The sequence below is a fragment of the Emydura macquarii genome, unplaced genomic scaffold (assembly GCF_026122565.2).
Source record: "Emydura macquarii macquarii isolate MOO-44397 ecotype Brisbane River unplaced genomic scaffold, CSIRO-AGI_Emac_v2 contig_1644, whole genome shotgun sequence".
Taxonomy (NCBI): Eukaryota; Metazoa; Chordata; order Testudines; family Chelidae; genus Emydura; species Emydura macquarii.
The window spans coordinates 26,309,672-26,326,925 of record NW_027131781.1 but is presented as its reverse complement, the minus strand read 5'-3'; the positions used below and the strand labels follow the sequence as shown (position 1 = coordinate 26,326,925).

Here is a 17,254-nt window from a genome sequence, read left to right as displayed (position 1 = left end):
CACTTGGGGATCAGAGTATGATGTGGCGGGGGAAGTTGCAAAGGCTGGGTTACTGGGTCTATGAACTGTCTCTAGTGTGGTGGCTCCTGAGGACATTGGTGGTTAAATGGCTGAGGAGATGGTCTGGCCCTATACCTCTGTCTCTAGTATTTTCTCTTAGGGGCAGAGGTATGAATGCAGAGAGAGCAAAGCATTGCTCTCGAGTCTGAGGGATTGAAGTCATCCATCTTCTCATAGTTGATAGTTTCAAAACAGATCTTGGATAGTACTCCGCACCTCTCTAGGGAAACCTGATTATAACCATGAGTCTCTCCTCATAACAATGGCCATAACCATCCCCTTAGATGCAGCATCTGCTGCATCCACTGCAGTTTGGAAGAAAGTTTTGGCTACCAATCTGCCCTCATCCTCTAAAGCCTGGAAGCTGGCCTATCCCCCTTAGGGAGCTTGTCCTTAAATTCCAAAATCTTATTACAAATTAGTAAAATCATATTTGACCAAGGCAACCTGAAAATTTGAAATCCTGAACTGGAAGGAAGTGGAAGAGAAGACTTTTCTCCTTAAAAGGTTGCGCTAATTGTGTCCTTTATCGGAGGGAGTAGCCTTTGGGTGCTGTTGCTTGGACCAGTCTGTAGCCACCTGCACTACCAAAAGTTCAGCAGTGGACAAGAGAACAAAAAAATTCTTTGGATGGGGCAAAGCAGCACTTCTTGGCCTACTTATGGGTGGGAACACAAGAAGCAGGAGTGTGCCAAACTGTTTTTGCTAGGTCCATGATGGCCTTGATGGGGAGGGCCACCCCACTGGGACTGGAGGGTTGCAGAATGTCTAGTAAACTGTATTGAGGCTCCTGGACTTCCTCCTCAAGCTGATTCTGTAGCTCTGAAGCTACCTGTGCACAAGCTCTCAATATTGTTTAAAGGCATCTGATGGAGACAGAAAATGGAGTAACTGCCTCATTCGGTGAAAACGACTAAATTGTCCCCGGATCCTTCAGAACTTGCTCACCTTCTTCTTCCAAATATTCCGATGGGGCCAGTTGTGGGTGTCTGGGTGATGGCAAATAGGACTCCTGAACTGATCCTGGGTTTCTAATGTAGGGTTCCCACGGTCCCCAATACTGCCAGTAGGATGGCTCAACTGGTGGAGGAGGACCACATAGGATAGGGTACCGTTTGTCTCTTGGGCAATCATATCCAGTAAGAGGTCAGAACCCCAATCTTCTGGAGCACCTGCCTCATGCCACCTCCACCCAATGCCACAGAGACTCCTGCAGGGACTCAAACCCATCCAAACAGAAAGCCAGACACCTCATCTCTGGCAGAAACGACAGTACTGACAGGTGGGACAGAAAAAGGACTCTGCCTCGTCAGGATAGTCTCTTCCTCTCATGTATCCATGTACTAGAATAGATATGGTCCTGATAGGAATGGTGAATGCAGATAAGAGCAAAGATGTCCTCGGGGGAGACATAGATTTCTGGTCACCCTGGGGTACAAGGAGAGTCCACTGCCGGAGCTGTTGGAACCAGAGATTCCCTGCTCACTGTGCTGGTCAGCTTGCTTTGGGAGCATGTCACTACCAGTACTGCATTGGCTCTGGAAGTGAATGGGAGCACCAGGAGCTGTTTATGTCACACCTTCACCATCAGAGCCAATGTCAGAACTATCAAATCCATACCATTGCATGCCTCCTTCTCCTGTCAAGAAGACTTATTTGGGCCTAACTCCTTAGCACCCATGTGTGCCAGCTCTCCCAACTCTGACAGGGTCAGGAAGGGATCCTCTCTCTTCGGGACAGTTTTAGATGACGATGGCTTGTACTTATGTGTATGAAAGTGCCCTTTGGTCTCATGTGAAGACTTTTCCTTAGGTTTAACAATCTTGGTTTCTGTTCCTGAGCTCATGCTTAGAGAGGCGCCATCCGTTTGGTGAGACTGTACAGGGGGCGGTCCCTGGTCCAGGTCTGATTGCAACTTCATCGTCTTTCCCATGAGATGTTTTCTGAGGCCTTATCTACACTAGAGAGTTTTGTGGACTATAGTCAGCTTTTTTCAACAAAGCAGTGCTGGTGTACACACTGCAATCACATCCCTGTGGACAAAACTGCTGTTTTTTTCCGACAAAATAAAACCACCTCAACGAGAGGCTTTTGTCGGCAGCGCTAGGGTGATGCAGTGTCACTGTAGACACTGTATCCTCTTACAGCAATGGAGGGGCTGTCATTCTTGTCAAAATTGACAAGAAAGCAGCTGGGAGTGGGGCAAGAAGCCCCAACTGCTGCAAGCCAGGATGTGGGCAGCTGCAGCCCAGCTTCCGGCTCTGAGCCGAGACCGGGTGAGATACGAGAGGCTGCAGCCCGGCTCCCAGCTGGGATGGGGCAGGCAGGGAGCTGAGAGATCAACTCCTCACACTGCCCCCTAGGTCGGTGGAAGAGCTCCTGGTGAGGACACACTCCACTGACCCAAATAGAGCAGTGTGGACATCAACCACTGCTGTAACAACAGTGATGGCTGAAAGTCCACACCTCTTATGTCAACGAATTTTTGTAGTGTAGACAAGGCCTGAGTCTCAGTTCCTGACACTCATGAGTTCTGGGGGGGAAATGAGTGGCAGATGATGTACTATACTTGGTAGAAATCTGAGCCTCATCCAGATAGTAAAGGAAGCACTGATGTTTGTCACTCACTGAAAAGAAGCAAGGGCAGGAAACACTGTTTATGAACCCCAAGACCCTGGGCATAATTCCAGACTTCTCAGGAGGGAAAAGTCTCTGAGTGGAAAAGAAAATGGAGAAAAAACACAAACTAACTACACTATCTACCTGTGTACACTATACTACAACTTTTAAAACCAACGATATACAATACTTTACTGCAATAATGCAGTAAAAAAAAAGCTGAGGACACCAAAGATTCCAGCTCAAACCATGGAGTAGTAAGAAGGAACTGAAGAGGCGTCAGCCTGCACCACCTTTTATGCCCTTGGTTTCGAGCACGAGGAGAGCTACAGAGCATGGGTGGATTGACGGATACTGCCTGTAAAATATTCTGGACCCAGGCGTCTGGTGTGCATGCGTATCCCACATGTGGAACACACATAAGGACCATCAATTCAAAGAAAAACTGCTAGTCCCAAAGCTGTACTATTAATCAATGAATGACACTAGTGCACAGCAAAGAGGTGTCACAAAAAGGGGCTACATAAATGGATGGTGTAGTTAAGGAAGTGGCCATGTTTCTTTTAGCTCTATTCAAAACAAAACGGGACATGTATCCTTTTCTTGATACTGCAACCCTCTAATTATAACTGAGAAGGATGCTGGGTTTTGATTTAATTTGATATTTTGAAATAAAAGCATCTCAACATTAGAAGTATGGACCTATTGCTGAACTGTTTGTTTAAAACAAAAATAAGTAATAAAGAAGGAGAGCAAGTTGGGAGTGATGTGAAAAATTGCCTAAAAAGGTTGGAAAGCGGTGGCTTGGCTTTCAAATGTGTTGACTGCCCACAACTCTTCCTCAAGTCAGTGGAAGCTGTGGGTTCTCAGCCCTTCTGAAAAATCAGGCAATAAAGTCTGACGTTATTTTGCTGAGAAACAAAAAACAAAACAGTGATATACTTGCTATAAAAAATAAATGATAAAACAAACCAATACATTTTCTTATAAGAACGAAGAGAAAAAATATGGTTACATTTTCATTACAGGGATCTAGTCATGCAATTCCCATGGACCGAACCCCTGTGAGTCATGTGACTAAAACAGGGATACTGTTGAAAATTCACCACTAAGTATCTGTTCATAACAGGTAAACTCTGTATAATCCCCCCCACCTCAGTAGATGTAAAATAAGAAAGCTGGCCAACATATATGTGAAGCAGACAATGAACCTTCTAGGTCACATATTACATGGATATTTTCAGTCTGTTTACATTCCTGTTGTGCAGATAAGAATATCAGTACATACAACATGCCCATGTTCAAAACCCTAAACTGCTGCTGATTGCCACTTACCCCCGCACAGTGCCTGTCTCCTGGTAATTCACTTGAATAAACTTGCCAAAGCGACTTGAGTTGTTATTATGCGCTGTCTTTGCATTTCCAAAAGCCTGTCATAATAAAGAGACGATGTTATTATTGTGTTTCAGAAGCTACAAGCTGCAAATAGCCTACTTACATGCACATCACAATCTTGTTTTTGGAACTTGGCTCTCATTGCACAAATAATGATACAAAAAACCTGGGGACAGGTGGCTGAATGATCTAGTAGATATAATGCTTCTCACTGAACCTTAGGGGATCAGGTTTACGTCCAACTTAAGGTCTTAAGTAGAAAGGAGCCGTATGACAGTTTCATACAAAAACCCATCATACGCAATTATAAACCTCTGCTGGGAGAAAAATCAATGTTCAGCTAGAGTGAAATGGATTACTTTTCTAATGCAGTAGAGCCCAGTCCCAAAAGTATTGACTGAGATAATTTAGAAGGGCCATAAAAGGATGTTTGCCCTGATGCTTCATACAATACATTTTGAATAAATAGGAATTCAGTTTCTGGATAGACTTTTGCTCTAGAACAATTCATTAGCAATGGTCCACACTAATCTATCACTACCTAGATTTTAGAAGTTAAAAACTTTTCAAATTAAATTGTTATGCTTCTATTTTCCCTCCTAGGTTGCAAAACACTTGACATTACAGTACTGCACCAACATCTAGTGCATCTCTCCCACCTACTTTCCTGAAATACTGACATATTTACTGAAACATTAATTTAGTGATACATACTGATGAGAGTAGTTCTGGTTCAGTAAAGACTCCCCAGCTGATACGATCAGAAAACAAAGCTGTTTCTAACCAGTGCAGCTGTTCCTGAGTTATTAGGCCAGTGGGAGCAGTAGAGTTGGCCTCTTGACTCTAGTAATGCAGGATTATCCTGACAAGTGGAGCCTGGAGGTAAACCATAGCTGGTCAAAGCAAGAGGGAGTGGGATGGGTCTCAATAAAATAGAACCAAATAGTTCTCTGAGTGTGCGTACTGGCTCAAAATCACATCTTGCAACAAAACAATCCTCTTAAGATTGCAGTTATATTTTGCATATATTTTGGTTCTAATCAAATCATTGAAGCAAGAAACATGAATGTGCATTATCACAGACAGTATTAAATCCAGTAAATCCACTACGAGGCAGATTTATTAAGGGCATAATAACTGGCTGATCTCTTTTTCAAATATGAACACATGGAATCTGTTAAAATTCAATTTGATCCATGTTAGTTTTCCACACGTCTCTAAAACAAAGTTCTACAATTACAGAAAACCATCAAAATAGCAAGCTGTGCTTGTATATACATGGGAATCAATATTATATGTGACCTGGTGAACATTTGCATACTCTATGTGTTTCATAGATTCATAGACTCCAAGCAATCCCATGCCAGCGAACTATTCGCCTACTGGCTGCAATGACAGGCAATCGCTGTTTCCGGGTCTGCCTCGATGGTCCAGTGAGCAGGCCTAGAACACTGAACTCCAGCCTCCCACAGGTCTCTGTTATGGCCCCTACACTCTTTAACCTCTACACAGGCGACAAACACAACATCTAGGAAACAACACACAAATCTTCAGACCATCAGCCATACTCTCACCAATGACCTCTCAATAATGGCAGACTACTTCCAAAAGTGGATACTTCGGCCAAATCCCCAAAAAACAATGGTCTCTGCCTTCCACTTAGGCAACAAGGCTGCCAAAACTGAGCTCAAAGTGACATTCTGCAGTGAGCTAGTTAAACATGAAGCCACTCCAAAATGTCTAGGAGTGACTTTGGATCACAGCCTGACCTTCCGACGACACCTCGAGAACACCTGAGACAAGATTAAGACTAGGGTGAGCCTCATAAGATGGCTGGCGGGAACATCCTGGGGTTCTGGTCCCAGAACACTGCGCACACTGGCATTAGCCCTAGTCTACTCTGCAGCGGAATACTGTGCACCGGTATGGGCCCAGAGCTATCACACTAAGCTCCTGGATCCACAACTAAACAGGGCAATGCAGATAATCATGGGAACATTAATGTCAATTCCAACAGACTGGCTCCGTGTTCTGTCCCATATACACCCTCCAAAAATACAGAGAAACTCCCAAACCTCCAATTTGCTCTCCAACGTAAGACAAGAATGCCCCTGCCCGATGACCTGAAGAATCCTCTTAGAACAAAATTAAAATCTAGGAACCCCCTTTGGACTCGAAGCAGTACTTTGATGGATTTCAATGGTGATAATCAATGGCGTGCAACCTGGAGATAGCTCATCAGTCCCAAATAAGACCTTATTACTGACCCTACTGAAGAACTGTCAGGCTTTGACCTGCTACAGAAAGAATGGTGCATAATTAACCACATAAGAACATTGCATGGAACATGTGCCCAGGAACTCTTCCAATGGAAAATGAGAAGTAGCCCGGTCTGTGATTGTGGACCAGCGCCTCAAACCATGGAACACATATACTCCTCCTGCTCTAAGCGTTAGTTTAAGGGTAGCCTCACTGACATTCACCGACCCTGATATAGTGAACTGGATTTCAAACCTTGACATTGACCTATAAACTAATAGTTGCAAACCAAACCAATGCCATTGTGATTGTCTAGTCTGACCTCCCATATGACACAGGCTATAGAATTTCCCCAAAAGAATTCCTAGAGCATATCTTTTAGAAAAATATCCAATCTTGTCTATATTAGGATGGTTGCCTCCCTCCTCTTGCACACAAGGTCATCTTGAACTGCTCCAAACAGTCATCCACACACACTACACAAAAATATCACTGCCCAAAACACAGTATTTTGTACGTACTGTCCCTTTAAAATTATCAAATGAAAATTCAACATACATTTTCACCTCAAAGAATAAAAACATTATATACATTTCTACCTTTATATCTAGCCAAATATAGAAGCAACCAATCTGAGAATGCACAGAAGGTAACTTTACTTCCATGAAATAAATCAGCACGCTACTGATTTATTTTTTTAGGTCACTTGATAACATAAGCTTTCATTTTCAAGAAACGCTCTTTTGGTTCAGAGATGATCACTTCAATATAATCCTCTGCTAAGATTTAAGATTGAAACTAGTAAGAAAAATGTGTGAGATGAATAGCTATAAATGCATGATTTTAAAACATTGCCTCAATGGCAGGTTGACTACTTCTATTAACTTAAGCACTGTATTAAAAGTTATATTATATCTAGCCTGCCTTGCAGTTCTAAAGAAAAAAATATAATTTTTTAGGCTAGAATTTGGAACAGAAAAAAAACTCTCACTTGAAAGAAAAAAAAATATTTAAAATTGTAAACATACTTTTCACTGGTGTAGATGGAAAAAGACAAATTGATTTTTAAGAAGCATGTTAAAACAGAAATACCATTACCCAAACAATGTGTGAAGATATGATACTTTGAACAGGGACTGTAATGGAGAGGAGGGATAGAAAACCACCTCTATTTAACGTTACACAACAATACACTCTACCTCTCTTTGCAGCAGTTCATGAATCTACTAATTAATAGCTTTTCTTGTCTTTCTAAGAACATGTAGATCAGTGTTTGCTTGATGTAGTATAAACAGCAATATAAAGAGATAGCAACATGGTCTAGCGGATAGTTCACTGGACTTGGAATCTGGAAACCTAGTTTCTATTTCTGGCACTGTCAATATCCTATTATGTGACCTTGGACAAGTCACAAGTCATTGCTCTAGTCGTTTCCCCTCCCACCCTTTGTCTGTTTTGTCTATTAAATTCTTCGGGGCAGGGACTGACTCTCCCTCTGTTTTGGTACAGTGTCTAGCACAACAGGGTTCAAAATCTAATTATGAGCATGCCAGTCACCACTCCACAGTTGTTTTGCATTTATACAAATAATAAATTATATTAAGAATGCAAAACAAAACTGAAATACTATACCAATTTTTCAACAATGAAATTTAATGCTTAGTTATTTCTTCTAAGTGAAGCTAGAGAGAAATCATTTGAAAGAATAGAAAATCAGAAATGGACATTCTAAGGTTATAGTGCAGAAATTCTACTTTACTTAAGCTATTATATACGTGTTGAAGGATTTACCTATGTTCTTCAATTTGCTCACCCTAATAGCTCAGACAAACGCTAGAGCAGTTCAGCACTGCAGAGCCACAGTACCAATCTAATAAGTAGCATGTATTTATATTCTATGTCAGTCAGCACATTGCCCCAGGTGTCCTCTAAACAAAACCAATAAACTTAGAACAATAATTCTGTGTTTGGCACATGGCTTGTACTTAAGTATTTATTATTAATAATTCATTAAATGTTATTAACTTTTTCTGGAACAGGATTGACATGAAATACTACAGAATCCATATGCTAAGTGACTGAGACAAACTTTATTTAAAACAAATTGGTATTATTCACTTAAGGGAGTTTGCATCAGCAAGCAACAATATAAAACAACCAGCCGTATAGCAAGCCAGTCATACTCTACCACCCTTTCATGTTTCTTAAAAAAATTAACCAAATACCAATTCTATTGAGGCTTTATGAACTGTTGGCTTTCTATTTCCCTATGCTGCATCTTACTGAAATGATTAGATCATTGTTTCAGAGAGAGAAATAAAGTCTATTAATTACGATTGTTAGGAAGGGTTCTTTCCAGCAGTAAGTCAGCCTACTGGCTCAAGGAAACTACAACTACAGGAGTTGCTCCCCAGTCAGATAGGGTATAGTACTTCTTCCTAACCCCTTCCCACAAGCAGTGTCATATAATACATTCTCAGTGCATTCCACATCAGAATCAAGGAAATTATTTTGAGGATTCCACAGAGCAGCTCAGCAAGTCCTCTAGGATCTTAAGGGCAGAAATTTCTATTCTGTTTGGCAGACACACAGTTAGTCAGAGAAGAATTTTCAGAGGATCACAAAGGCCAGCAGGTCTCATCAGATGAGAGCCTCATTTCTGAGAATGGTCAAAGGAAAAAATTAACCACACATACAAAAATGAACATTTGCAGAGGACATTTGCCCACTATTAGACTGAAGATGAGAGATCTCTTCACTTCTCCCCACAATCCCACTGCCTTTACAGGTTGTTTTCTTTATAAAAACATCCTTTATATTGGATAGAAGCCCAGCTGCCTCTTCATAGGCAGATGTAGTAGTCACAGTCACTAGGCGTCCAGTAAGCTTCCTTAGGTGGTGTTCTCCCAAGCAAGGAACAGAGGTACTGACTAAGGACAGGGAGTTGCAAGAGCTGGAGTTGTGAGCTGCATGACTTCTCCATATTTGTGATCTGTGGGCTTCATGACATTTGTCTTTAGGCTTTACACAGCAGGCCAACCTGTTTTATGACCTAAGAGTCAATGGAAACTATTATATGTAATATCACAGGTCCCATAATATGTAATATAAATTTTTTATATTTTCTTTATTACTCATTTATTTGTAGGAGAAAGATCTTTGAGGACGTGTCTTGCTATAATTTCACAAGATTAACCATATGGCAAAGCCACTTGAAAATACAGTTACCCACTAGCTAAAAAGGGCAGTTGAGAGTTAACTTGAGGCAACTTAATAAATTTTTGTTTTTGTTTCATTTATGAGGTCTCTTTAAAAGAGTGACTACCTTATAAAAAGTCCTATCAAGGTACCTTATACATACATGAGCAAGTCTAGATATATTTGAACTGTACACTATGTTCTTGTAAAGCTAGTAAGATTATACGTAATGTAACTGTACAGCCTTGGAAAACTGTGAATAAATTATAATTATTTCACTAAAACAAATTCTGTTATGTCCATATTATTTCTCTCTGCTAACTGATTGGTGCAAGGCTATAAATGCTTAATGGCAAAACTCCATAAGAGCATTCCTAAAATTCTAGGCAAGGTTAGAGCATTTACTGGCCAGGGCTCAACATTTTCAAGAAAAATATTCAATACTCCTCTGTATGAGCATTATGTCCAGTCTGGACTAGACTCTGATGATTCAACAATTCAAAAAATGTAGCTATAGACAAGTAATGGTTCCACTCCTGTAAGTTCCTTTCACATTTTTAAAATGAAAAAAGATATTTTGATTGGGCTTGAATTGCCTTTAAAGTTCATTAAATCTTAAAAACTACATTAGGTCATTTGAAAAGGTTTACAAAAAATTCCGTATTGGTAACTCAAAGTGTTAAAAAATCTGGTCCCAAAAAAACATTAAATTAACATTAAATATCATGAGATTTTAACAAAAGGTTTGTTTTTGTTTTTTTATTGGCCTTTGGGTTTTGAGCCTTTGTTCATGTTTTGAAACTTTTTCCCAACAACCAGGAGGACTAAAAATTACTTTTTTTTTTTTTTTGTAATGAAAGCTGAGATTCTCATATAATCACATGGATTCCAGAAGCCGGGGCTTTAAGAAAAAAACATATAATGAGACTTACACTAAAAATTACAAGAGTTAGGCTTACAAAAAAAAACCCCAAAAGTTACTTTAACAGTTGGAAAAATGGATGCCCTTTTGGTGAACTCTGGTGAAAGAGTCAAAGATCAACACATGCACATTTGAGATATTCCTCATACTCCATTCCATTGACCCCATCACTTCTGCTTTCTTACTTCCATTACCCCCTGCTAATCTCTATGCTCAAATTCCTCACAATCTCCCATAGTTCTTTGGCTCCTTCTCGCAACTTATGCATGACTTGGTCTTACACATTCTCAAAAAACCCTATCCTTCCATCTTATCTTCTTCTCCAACTATACCCCCATCTCTCTCCATCCCTTACTCTCCAAGCTTATTTTATACACATAGCCTTCCTCCCATTCAACTCTGCCTTTAATTCCTTCCAATCTGACTTCCACCCATCTCAACTCCATTGAAACCACTCTTGCCAAATTCTTTAGTGACCTCTCTCTGGCTAAATCTCAGAGCCTCTACTCCATCCTCATCCCCTACTCTCACCTCACACCATCTGTTGGACCTTTCTTAGATGGGGTAGGAGTCCTCTCAGGATCAACACTTGTCTTCTGCTGCAAGAATTTTAATTACTATATGTGCAACATACTCCCTTATTTCCTACCTTGGCTACCTATATTATGAGTAGGTGAATGGACAGAAGTACTGTAGAGCCTCTGAGGCCACTATTCCCTCTTCTGTGTAATTGGGTAGGAGTGGGTGAAGCACTGACTCCGTTCCTTGCAAACTGGCTAGAGTAGCCAGGGAAATAATCTGTTGCGATTATAGGTCAGTAGCAAATTACTTCCCTTGGAGTCAGTGATGGGGAATGTGGGTCCCCGATCTGCTCCAGGAGCAACACAACGGTGCACTTCCTTTTCCTCAGGGCTGTCAGTTAAACTGTCTTACCTTAAAAAATGAGTATCCAGGTAGCTCACATTTGCTGAGAGCATGAAGGCTCTGCGAGAAGCCTGAAGCAGTAGTAAATGTCCAGAGTGAGAACACCGAAGTGCAACCCGATAATTCGAGTGAGACAAGGGCAGAAAGAAAAGAAAAGGCAATGGAGAAACTACCCAACAACAACCCAGCCTACCCATTATGTGGGGATCATGTCGGTAAGCCGCTTGCCTTGAAAGACCACCTAAAACTGCAACATGGTGACAAAGAGGCTGTTTTCCAATATTCCATGTGTGGAAAAACAGATCAGAAGCCTCACAGCATCCTATGCCACATCCCCAAATGCAAAGGGGGATGAGGACGCAAGAACTAGCTGGGGAATGGGAATGCAAGATATGTGCCAGACAATTTGGCACCAAGTCAGGCCTCTCCCAACATAAGAGACTGACTTATCCAGTAACCCGAAATGCTGAACACATTCAGGCGAGCCTACCCAAAACAAACTCACAGCAGGGCAAACACAACAGCTGCTGGACTGAGGAGGAGGAAAAACTTCTCACTGAGCTCCACTTTATATACCTGGGACAGAGATTTATCAACAAACTCAGAGCAGACAAATAACAACTAAAACAGCTATTCAGATTAAAGACAAAAGGGCAGCAATGGGTCTGTTGAACAAAATAGGCTCTGAAGCCACTATGCCAGAATCTGGAGCAGTTGTTTGTAATCTAGAGGCTCCATCTGAACAACTGAGAGCCACAATCAGGCTGAGAAACATATACCTACAGAGAGCAAAAGAAAGACTTACAGCAAAAAGTCCTGGAAAACTTTGAGGCTGACATCCTCAATGCGTGGGTCAAGGGTGAGCCCAACATAAGATCAAGGGTTGAATCAACAACTATCGATGTCCTCTCCACCTTTCTGCATGAAAGATTAAAACCCAGAATAAAATCCAAGCCGAACAACAACAAAAGGCAAGGCAAGGAGAAATCATGGATGAGGAAGAGAGCAGAGAAAAGAGGTGCATACTTTAAATACCAACATCTATATGAGAACAACAGGGGAAAGCTTGTATCCATCATCCTAGATGGCACAGAACGACACCAATGTCAAGTCTCCCTCACTGAGGTCCACAAAGTGTACAAGGACAAGTGGGAGACGGACACTCCCTTTGACGGACTCAGTCAATTTAAATCATATGGAAAAGCTAACAACTCAGCATTTGAATTAAAGATATCGGCTAAAGGAATAATCAAAAACATAAAAAATGAATATAAATTCTGCTCCTGGCCCTGACAAAGTGAGCCTGAAGGTTCTGGTGCGCAGAGAGAAAAAGGAAGAGACTCAGGCAGGGCTCTTCAATACATGGATGATCACAGGTATCATTCTAGAAACCATCAAGAAATGCAGATCCCTATTAATTCCAAAAACCATGGATCCAGAGGTGCTGAAAGATATAGGGAATGGGAGACCTCTCACCATCGGATCCATAGTGCTGTGGCTTTTTTCCCCGAATACTAACAAACAGGCTGGCAAAGGAATGCCCAATAAATGCAAGACAAAGGGGGTTTATAGCAGCACCTGGCTGTTCGGAAGATCTTAAGACCCTCTATATATTAACCAAACATGCCAAGAAAAACAAAAAGTTCTTGGGAGTTGTTTTTCTGAACATTGCTAAAGCTTTTGATTCAGTTTCCCATAAGCACATCATGTGGGTGCTGCGAGAAAGAGGCCTTGATCAACATGTCATTAACACCATTGATGACTCCTAGTGGAACGTCTATACCTGAATGGAGTCAGGGAAAGAGCTCACCCCGCCCATTGCAATTAAAGTTGGCGTAAAACAAGTAGATCCCATGTCACCACTGCTATTCAACTTGGCATTTGATCCGTTGCTCACAGTGCTTGAAAAGACCAGAAAGGGATTCCCGTGCGGGATGAAGAAAACAACAGCTCTTGCTTTTGCTGATGACTTAGTCCTACTAAGTGACTCATGGGAAGGCATGAATTAAAATATTAATATCCTAGAATCCTTCTGTAGACTATCCGGCCTGAAAGTACAAGCCAAAAAGTGCCATGGATTCTTCCTGAGCCCAACACATGATTCCTATACCATCAACAATTGTGAAGTTTGGAAAATCGGAACAGGCACACTTAATATGATAGAACCAAGACAATCCAAGAAATACCTTGGGGTCAGAGTTGATCCCTGGATTGGGTTCTCTAAAGCAACTTTAGCTCACAAGCTTACTACCTGGCTGGAAAGAATCACCAATGCCCCTCTCAAACCCTCCCAGAAGCTGGAAATATTGAACACCTTCACAATTCCAAGATTGATATACTTGGCTGACCACAATGACTGTAAAAAGATCATGCTATTGTCCCTAGATGATGACATCAGGAGTGCTATCAAGAAGTGGCTGCACTTACCTGCCGACACGAGCAATGGACTTATTTATGCTAGCACGAGGAGTGGCGGCCTAGGCGTAATTAAACTTGCTAGCCTTGTTCCATCAGTCCAGACACCGCGACTACACCATATTGCGCACTCCACAGACGAAGTGACAAGAAATATTGCATGGGAAAGTAACATTGATGAGGAGTTTGAGAAGCTGTGGCTAGCTGCAGGGGGAACTAAAGAAGGATTGCCTGTGATAACACATCCAATAATGCAGTTCAGAGAGACCAGAATACCCCAGCACATCCTGGAAACACTGAATGAATGGGAAAAACCAACTCCCAAAGCTAAATATACGATCCCATGCAACTGGAGAGAGGCTGAATTCTCCCAATGGAGAAAATTACCATGCCAAGGCAGTGGCATTGATCACTTTTGTAACAACCCAGTCAGTAATGACTGGATCAGAAATCACTGAGGATTCTCCAAATGCCAGTTCCTGACAGCCTTAAAAATCAAAGCAAATGTGTATCCCACCTGTGAATACCTATGGCAGGGAAAAAACAACTCTCGTCACATGCAGGCACTGCTCTGCCAAATACGAATCCCTATCCCACATATTGGGACAATGCCCAGCTGTACAGGATGCCAGAATATCACGGCATAATGCATTATGTGAAATCTTAAAAACAGAAGCTAGAAGGCTGAAATGGGAGATCTACCAAGAACCTAAACTACACATGAAGAATGGCGAGCTGAGGAAGCCAGACTTAATATTCAACAAGGATGGAATAGCCCTGGTGGTTGATGTCACAGTTCGCTTTGAATATAAAGACAAGGTGTTCACAGACGCAGCTGCTGAAAAGGTACGGCATTACCAGGAAATGACTGAGGAAATCAAGGCACTGACCGGTGCAAAGACTGTACAATATTATGGCTTCCCCATCGGCACAAGAGGGAAATGGCCCAAGATTAATTATAAACTTTTGATGGATCTCGGGCTATCGTAGGGTAGACAGAAGGCAGTTGCAAAACTGTTTAGCAGGAGAGCTTTACCATATTCTGCCGATGTAGTTAACATCTTTGCAAATATCGGGAATAATGTTGTAAATGTTGTAATTAATAAATCAACACAGTAGTGGAATTCTCGTAATGATTATAATAATTCATGACCGCGATCACCTGACTTGGCAAAACTAGGTTGGACGGGCCACCTGGGGCCCTTACCCCGAATAACCCAAAAAAGAAACCTGCCTGGGTTTTATAAATAACTGGACCATGATTTTCCAAGCTGCACAAACAAATAAAGTTCAGCACCCATTTTAATTTGACATCCATTTACTAGCAAGCATCATTTCTGAATATTAGTGCAATGGTTAGGGAGCAAGTTCATTCCCATAGGGAACAGAGCAAATGAACACAGACTTGTTAACACTCCTTCTGAAGTATTACACGGCTACCTTAACATTCAAATATTGCTTGGAGCAAAACATACAATTAATTCTGTAAAGAAAAGATGACAACTATTAGACTGTTAGTGCCTCTCAACAAGTCCAAGGATTTAATTTAAAAAAAAAAAAAAGCCATTGCTATCACTATCTCTATAAAAGAAAAATTAGAAAGCATCTTACCACATTCACATTATTTTAATATCCAAAACTATTGTTTGCTTTTCAACCCATTTTTGCATGCTGACACACCAAGTGGTTTATCCATGCAGAAGATTTTTTTTGTTTGTTTTTGCTTCAGTAACTGAATATTATCTCTTACCCTCCAGTTTCTTGTATCATTGAAATAAGATCCAAAGCCAGAGGGCAATTTTTCTATTTTACTTTGTAGTTCACATAATTGATTCTTCCTGGTTGCGAAATGAATTTTGTCTAATGACCTGTTCATTTCACTAACCTGAATCTTAATGCAGTCTGGAATGCCTCACTGGGAATGGAGTAAAAAGATTGTTTTAATTTCTTACGTTGAGGCAAATTTCCTGTTTTCATAACTTCTACACTTAGTGCTACTGAGCAAAAAAAAATACCCTAATAATGCTAGAGCTCAGGTTTGGTTTCCAGTGCATAACACCAAGGTGACTTGTCTTCTGAGGTAAAGGAATTAGCAAAAGCTACATGTCCTTTAGTTGTATATTTTCTGAGCTCTAGAGCACAACATTTCTCTGCAGGGCATCTAGCATTCATATCTGTACCTTGCAGCTACCATGATCTATCTAAAGGAAAGATGGAAGTAGCTACTCTCCATACAAAAGATAAAATGAATGACAACAGATTGATAATACATCTTTTAAAAAATGCTAAAATCCATTTGTGATTTGTCAGTCTAGTATTTCTAAACAGTAAAACTTAAGGTGAAAATTGTAGAAGCACAGACACTTAGTGGTTCATTTGTACATCAACAGAGGCTATTCTATCTCAAAGATATTTCAGAGTGGCACTGAGGTCTGAGCTCAGAGAGCAAGTCAAAAGTCTTACTCATGTCATTAAACATTTTTTTTCCTACAGTGTGCTTTACAAGCAAGATTGCTGGTTGGTTTTTTCCTTCTCCATTTAGATTCCATAGCCTCTTTAATATTTTATTCTGCATTAAATTAACCAAATTAGCTTGACAATTCAGGACCAAAGATCTTCTGAAGGGTTCTCATCTGCTTTTAACTATACAAGCAATGTATTTGTGCCAAATAGGCCACCTAGCAATGTACCAACCAATACAATAACTCTAATCTGAATCTACATGACTACCTGTACATAACACTCACCTTTATAGCTATATACTGTATATGCCTTTATATACCTATGTACTGTTGAAGCCTAAGAAAAGTGCATTCAGTGATAACAGCCAACTACTTTCAGACAGAGAGATCCCTCTGATTGACTTTTTATTTATTTTTAAAACTTAAGCACACAGGGAAGTACGTTAAGGGAAGCAGGAGATAGAGTAAGAAGAAGATTAAAGGACCAATGACATCAGGTTAACACTAAGAAAAACAGGCTTTACAGAGCCAGGGATACTTGGCCAGAAAAAAGTGGGGTGGGGGATTGGGCTGGAATGTATTTAAAAATAAATAAAACTAATTAAGTTTATATCTGTAAAAGGTAATTAAAAAAATATCTACTAGAGGAATAAAGTTATATTTGTAGACTGTCACTAAACAGTTATTTATAGATGTTGAGCTTGCTGGTCTCTGACAATAGCTTTTAAAACATAATACAAACATGAAAACATACAAAAGAATTATGTAAAGGTATGTACAGCAAAAATACTTGGACAACATGTCATTGGAAATTAACAATACTTATTCTTCAAAAAGAATTCACTCCTCCAGTTTTACCAACAAACTCTAAACTGATGATATGCAATTCAAACTTGTTACCATTCTTCCAAAACATGCTCTCAATATCCTGTGAGAGTAATCTAAGGGTATACTTCCACAGCAATACCCATTTCAAATTTTACTACTTATTCCTACTTTA

General features: G+C 40.6%; 1 protein-coding gene across 3 annotated transcripts in view; it reads right to left on the bottom strand.

Annotated features, from left to right (window-relative positions):
* The window catches only part of MYO9A (myosin IXA), a 372,546-nt gene that overhangs the window by 211,948 nt on the left and 143,344 nt on the right, over positions 1 to 17,254 (bottom strand). For all 3 annotated transcript variants that reach the window (XM_067555993.1, XM_067555992.1, XM_067555994.1), the window contains exon 4: positions 4,015 to 4,109. In XM_067555993.1, coding sequence (XP_067412094.1) covers positions 4,015 to 4,109 — 95 coding nt within the window. The remainder of the gene's footprint in view (positions 1 to 4,014; positions 4,110 to 17,254) is intronic.